At 36.9% G+C, this 5,366-nt stretch overlaps 1 protein-coding gene across 1 annotated transcript; it reads right to left on the minus strand.

Annotated features, from left to right (window-relative positions):
• Positions 1–648: 648 nt before the first annotated feature.
• On the minus strand, positions 649–3,454 carry LOC139870838 (uncharacterized). Its single transcript, XM_071858608.1, has 2 exons — positions 2,979–3,454; positions 649–715 (listed from the first exon to the last, which is right to left on the minus strand). Exons 1-2 carry the CDS (start codon positions 3,452–3,454, stop codon positions 649–651), a joined length of 543 nt encoding a protein of 180 aa, XP_071714709.1.
• Positions 3,455–5,366: the final 1,912 nt, after the last annotated feature.

A 5,366-nucleotide genomic window follows, 5' to 3' on the forward strand; every position in this document is an offset into this window, starting at 1 on the left:
TGAAAAAGGAGAAGGTTGAGCTGTTATCTTCGCAGGTTGATTACGAGGAGGTGAACAGGGTACCAAGGGAGGAGCTTGTTGTTGCTACCTCTAATATTGACTTGTTAAATTTTGAGAGAAATGATCTCACTACCAAGGTTAACGAAATTGCTGCGAGCCATGACATCATGCAACGGACTTATACAGATCTACGCGCAGCACTTCCGACCATTGCCACCCATGCGCTGGGCGCCTCTATTGTGACAGAGCTTTATTCGCAGGCTCTTAAGGCTACCAAGGCACTCGAACGGGTGCGGTTCTGGGATTTGATCTCAAAAGGTATCGAAGTTCCCGCTGTTATTCCCCAAATTATCATTGATCAGCTCGAAGAAGATGCTTATGAGAAGGTTCTTGAGTTCAGCAAAGCACTGGAAAATTTTTCAATCCAAACCCTTATGGATGCTGCCGCTAATCCAGCTGTTTCAATGCAGGATCTTTTGTTGATGAAGTTTTAAGCTTGCGAGCTAGTGCTCGCTGTAAGGGGGGGGGGGGGGTACAGGGTGTGCTTTGTATGGCACCCTGTAATGTTTATCACACATTTTTTCTATAAATATATACATTCATTCCATTATATTTTTACAACTTAAATCACTCTCTAAAAACACCTATTTACAAGATAAAACAACCTCTTTCATAACCTTCATCATCTTCATCAAAAACTACTTCAAGAATCAAGCTTAAATCACCATAAAAAGAATCAATCATTCAAGAAGACTTCAAGAACACTTCAAGAATCCTTTCAAGTTTGCAAGATTACTTTCAAGCTTTCTAATCCATTCCAAGAAATCATCCAATATCAAGAACATCCATTTAATCTCAGCAACTTTTCATTCTTAATCAAGGTAATAATCATATTCAAGCTTTGGTCCGATTTCTATAAACATAACTATCTTAAATCAAGTAGTAATATTACTTGAACGTTGTTTCATTCCATGATTCTACTTCAAAATTTTCCAAGCTTTCAAGAACAGCATCAAGCTCAAGATCAAATCATTATTTTTCCAGAAACCTTGTTCATTTGATTTGAGGTAATAACCTTGTTTACAATCTTGCTCGATTCATATTCATATAGCTATCTTATTTGTAGTATATAACTTGTAATCACTAAAACATAGTTTAGTTAATTCTAAACTTGTTTGCAAACAAAGTTAATCCTTCTAACTTGACTCTTAAAACACTTGAACAAAATATAATATATCTATATGATATGCTAACATAAGGATATATAACTTGTATATACAAAGAACACCTTAAAACTGAACATACGCCGTCGTAGAGAAATCGGGGGCTGTTTTGGGTTGGATATTTAAAACCTATCTTAAACTTTGAATTGAATGTTTGTATTCTGGGAAAATTTATTTCATATGAACATGATAATATATCCAAAAATCATGGTTAGACTCAAAGTGGAAGTATGCTTTTCAAAATGGTCATCAAGATGTCGTTTTTGCGACGGATATGACTACCTTCTTCTAAATTGATTTGTAACCTATAAATCTGACTATACACCAACACTTTTATAGTTTAGTTTTGGAAAATTGAGTTTATTACAAAACCATAGAAATTCGATTCACTCAAAAATGATTTGTAATGAAGAAATTATGGGCAAAACAATATTGGTTAGGTAAGCTAGTTTTAGCTACGTGATTTTTGCTAAAATTCTATACTAACCATATCCTAGATAACTTTTCCTATATCCTACATGTATTTATACATTCATGACTATTTCCTTGTAATATACTAGTCTTGATTAATTCCGAGACAATATAATATAATCTTGATTAGTTAAGGCAACAATTATGCAATACGTCGGATAAATCGTAAGACACATGTACATAATATGTCTGGGTTAATTCTAAGACAATATGTGTGCAATGGGTCGTGATTAAATCTTAAACAATACGTATACAATACGTTTTGATTAAATTCTAAGATTATATATTCGACTATTGGACTATATTTGAACTACTAATATTGGACTACTAACTTGACAACATAAATCATCACATGTAATTGAAAATATGATTTGAATATAATTGTATTACAATTTGATATAAATATAATTGTTATAGGTTCGTGAATCATTTCTTGGCCAAGTCTAATTTTTCAACGATTTGAAAATCTTATCAAGTGAGTTATAGTCCCATTTTTGCTATCTAATATTTTTGGGATGAGAAATCCATGCAAAATAGACACAAGTACTTGAAACTACATTCTATGATTGAATTATTATACCGGATATCCCTATTTTTGCTTGGTAACCTAAGAATTAGTGAACTGGCCACTAATTGATGCGAACCCTAAAGATAGATCTATAGGCATTAACACGCTCCAGTCAGATTTAAACTGCTTTAGTACTTCGATTTTTTTTATACAGATGAGTGTTCCTGTATGTTTGGAGATATTCTAGATGTATTTTGTTAATGTTAGTTACCAGGTGTTCATCATATGAATGATTTTTATACAGATGAGTGTTCCTGTATGTTGTTATGAAAATGAAATCTTGTGGTCTATTATTACGATTTATTATATAGGTTAAACCTATGACTCACCAACATTTTTGTTGATGTTTTAAGCATGTTTTATTCTCAGGTGATTATTAAAAGCTTCCGTTGTTGCATGCTATTTAAAGACAAGATTTAGAGTCAGCATGATTGTATTATATTGTTTAAACTGCATTCGGAAACATCTTTTTGTAACATATTGTTAACCATCATGTAATGGTTGTGTGGAAAACTCTGTATGGTTAGATTATCGTTGATTGATAATCTATTTTATGTCAATTAAACATTTATAGATGAAATAAAGGTTATGGTTTCTTTTTAAAACGAATGCATGCTTTGAAAAACGTCTCATATAGAGGTCAAAACCTCGCAATGAAACCAATTAATATGAAACATTTATAATCGATATGAACGGGACATTTCATGGTTGCATGCCAAGTATGAGGTATTCGTTCTCCATTTAATCCTACCAGGATATAGGACCCCATTGCACTTATGCCAATAACTTCATAAGGACCTTCCCAGTTGGGCCCCAACTTTCCAGTATTTTCTGCTCGACTTGCCTCATTGTTATGCCACACATAATCTCCAATTTTGAACGACATAGGATTAGCACGCTTATCGTAGTACTTAGAGATCTTATGTTTGTTAATGGCTTCGTGTATGGCAGCTATTTCTCTGTGCTCCTCCAGCATATCTAGGTTAGCGCACAAGCTTTCATCATTGCTCAACTCATCGAAGCTTCGTATCCGCTTCGTTGGAACCATTAATTCGGCGGGGATTACTGCTTTCATCCAATAAATCAAGCTGAACGGTGTTTCGCCTGTGCTGTTTTTATGTGTGGTAAGATGTGCCCATAAAACACTTGGGAGCTCATCAAACCACTCGTTTCCGTACAAGCCAAGGTGCATTTTTATCCCCTTACGATATCTCGGTTTGTCACTTCACATTGTCCGTTGGCCTGTGGGTGAGCGACCGAAGTAAAAGACTGCTTTATATTCAATTCTTGACACCAGCTCCTAAAAGGCTAGCCTTAAGCTGAGTACCATTATCACTGACAATTTTATTGGGGATACCAAACCTGCACACAATATCTTCCCAAAAGAAGTCACGAATGCGACTGCTAGTAATTGTTGCTAATGCCTTTGCCTCCACCCACTTGGTGAAATAATCAATTGCCACCACCAAGAATTTTATTCCTCCTGAGCAAGCAATGATAATGTGAATACTGTTAAAGCGCGTATATTGCAAAGTATTACATAAGTGTATTGTTTCATGCGTACCTGTGCACGCGGTAATAGGATCGACAATGTCGATGGCCCATTTGCTGAACGGCCATGCTGCCGTTATTGGTATCATAGGATGTCATGGTGCTTGACTTATTAGCGTATGCTATTGACATGATTGGCATGTCCTTACAACCTCCGCCGCATCGCTATGAACGATGGGTCAATAATACCCTATGTGCATCACTTTCGTCGCGATTGTTCTATACCCTGAGTGTAAAGCACAAGAATCCTTGTAAACTTCTCAAAGTACCTCTTTGTCTTGATTAGGTCAAATGCACAATAGGCTTGGCCTTAAATAGGACTTCCTATACAAAACACCTTCAATTAACGCATACATGGGAGCTTTCATGCGAATCTTTCGCGCTTCTTTTTCGTCTGTAGGAATTTTGCCCTCGGTTAAGAATTTCACGAATGGTGTCATCCAATTTGGGCTTTCCTCCTTAACGGGTGCAACGGTTGATTTCTCATTAAAAGATTTTTCGTTAACACTTCAACCCATACATTTTTGCACAGATAATCGAAGGCCTGAGCGGCCGATTTGCTTAGCGCGTCTGCTTTCTTATTTTGCCCCCTCGGTACCTGCGTCAACCTAAAGACATCAAACTCATTTTCCATTTCATGGACCAGCTCCATGTACCGTTGCATAGAGGCTTCATGTGCCCCAAACGATCCATTGACCTGGTTAGCGACCATTAGTTTGTCTACATATGCATCCAAGTGCTTAATTCCAAGTTGCTGTGCTATGCGCATCCTAGACAGCAATGCTTCATATTCAGACTCATTGTTAGTCACAGCAAATGTAAACCGGAGTGCATAAGTATGATCCTCTCCATCGGGACTTGTGAGGACCAATCCAGCACCAATGCCAATGGGTCCACAAGCTCCATCTGTATACAGTTCCTAGATCTGATTCTTGTTACAGCCGATTGTTGTGCTTTCCGCGAGTGCCTCTACTTCTTCTGTTGTTTCAGCCAAATAATTTGCAAGTATCTGGCCTTTTACCATCGTGCGCGGGGAGTAATTAATTTCATGCTCTCTTAATTCAATGGCCCACTTGGCCAATCTACCCGAAACCTCAGGCTTGTACAACTGTCATCACATGTTATCAGCATATCACAATTGATTCAAGCGCGTATTTGGCATCTTATAAGAACGTATTTGGCGTGCCGCGACTTATACTTGTCTTATTGGTTGATCAGTTAACACTACTATTGGGTGTGCCTGAAAGTACCTGCGCAGCCGACGGGCTGTGTGTACTGGCGCATACACGAGTTTTTCAATAGGTGGATAGTTAACTTCGCTACCGTTAAGTGCTTTGCTGACAAAATACACAAGCATTTATACCTGCACCAAAATAGTAGGAAATACTGTTGGGATTTAACAAGTTCAAAACACTTAAACCATTTTAAGAATCATATCAAAGCGGAAGCATGTAATTACCATTTTAGAACATGTTAAACTTTAACCAATTAAAGTTAAATCCCAATTAGGATCAAGTTGTGAAACATACTTACAAACTACAAGCAAGAAAAGA

The sequence above is a fragment of the Rutidosis leptorrhynchoides genome, chromosome 10 (genome assembly GCF_046630445.1).
Source record: "Rutidosis leptorrhynchoides isolate AG116_Rl617_1_P2 chromosome 10, CSIRO_AGI_Rlap_v1, whole genome shotgun sequence".
NCBI lineage: Eukaryota > Viridiplantae > Streptophyta > Magnoliopsida > Asterales > Asteraceae > Rutidosis > Rutidosis leptorrhynchoides.

Coding starts and splice junctions, on each gene's coding strand:
- LOC139870838 (XM_071858608.1), bottom strand. CDS start 3,454: ATGCACCTTGGCTTGTACGGAAACGAGTGGTTTGATGAGCTCCCAAGT. Junction 716..2,978: donor GAACGAATACCTCATACTTG/GCATGCAACCAT, acceptor TGGTGATTTAAG/CTTGATTCTTGAAGTAGTTT.